Source organism: Otolemur garnettii, unplaced genomic scaffold (assembly GCF_000181295.1).
Source record: "Otolemur garnettii isolate 467f Iridium unplaced genomic scaffold, OtoGar3 scaffold00012, whole genome shotgun sequence".
NCBI classification, from domain to species: domain Eukaryota; kingdom Metazoa; phylum Chordata; class Mammalia; order Primates; family Galagidae; genus Otolemur; species Otolemur garnettii.
The window spans coordinates 27,454,762-27,455,668 of NW_003852407.1; the positions used below are offsets into that span (position 1 = coordinate 27,454,762).

General features: G+C 47.3%; 1 protein-coding gene across 1 annotated transcript in view; it reads left to right on the forward strand.

Annotated features, from left to right (window-relative positions):
• The window catches only part of NPC1 (NPC intracellular cholesterol transporter 1), a 51,594-nt gene that overhangs the window by 11,479 nt on the left and 39,208 nt on the right, over positions 1-907 (forward strand). The window contains exon 3 of the mRNA XM_012802017.2: positions 17-139. Within this exon, the coding sequence (XP_012657471.1) occupies positions 17-139 (123 nt within the window). The remainder of the gene's footprint in view (positions 1-16; positions 140-907) is intronic.

Genomic DNA, 907 nt, shown 5'->3' on the forward strand with positions numbered 1-907 from the left:
TGAGTCCAATGTCTGTGTTCTCTCACCAAAAGGAACTCTGCCCAGGATTCTTCTTTGACAATGTCAGTCTCTGTTGTGACGTTCAGCAGCTTCAGACATTGAAAGACAACCTACAGCTGCCTCTCCAGTTCCTATCCAGGTAGACTGCCGGGCACACAGAACAAAGGGGTGTAGGTACTTAGTACCCAGCACTGTTCACATTTCCTTTGAAACGTTAATTTTTTGTTTTGTTCTGAGAAAGTACTCTTACAACTGGTCAGAAATAAAGAGAACATAAAATCATCAGACTTGGTTTTCCTCCCAGTTGCATTCAGAGTTGAAACTTGGTTGCCTTGCTTGTGTCTCTTCTGCACTGAGGACAAGGTCCCTTCTGTGCTCTGTGCCGAGGAAAGGTTCCTGGTGGGCCTGCCCAGGTCCCTGGCCTGAGACTCACCATGCAGTCCTCAGCTTCCCCTCCTCACCGCCTCTCCTTTGTGCCTGGTTCTTGTTTCATTCTCTAAGGAAACAGTGTGCAAGGGTCAGTTCCTAACTGAGGCTGGGCTTGGGTAGCTGTTTAATAAGCGTATTCAGCTGTAGTTGGATAGTTTTGTCCAAGTCAGTTTTCTGGTGTCTGTGACCCCAGACAGTGAAGAAGCCCTGCTTGATAGAGCTCTAGGCCTGCCCAGCAATTCTCAAATGTGCTGGGGATGTTCATTAGGACAGTGGATTGTGGTATCTTTCCAAATTTTTCAGGCTACAACACACCGATAGAGATGTACGGGAAGCAAATATAAAATAGGGGACATGTGGCTTGGTGCCTATAGCTCAGTGACTAGGGTGCCAGCTGCATACACTGGAGCTGGTGAGTTCAAATCCAGCCCAGGCCTGACAAACAACAATGAGAACTAGAACCAAAAAATAGCTGAGC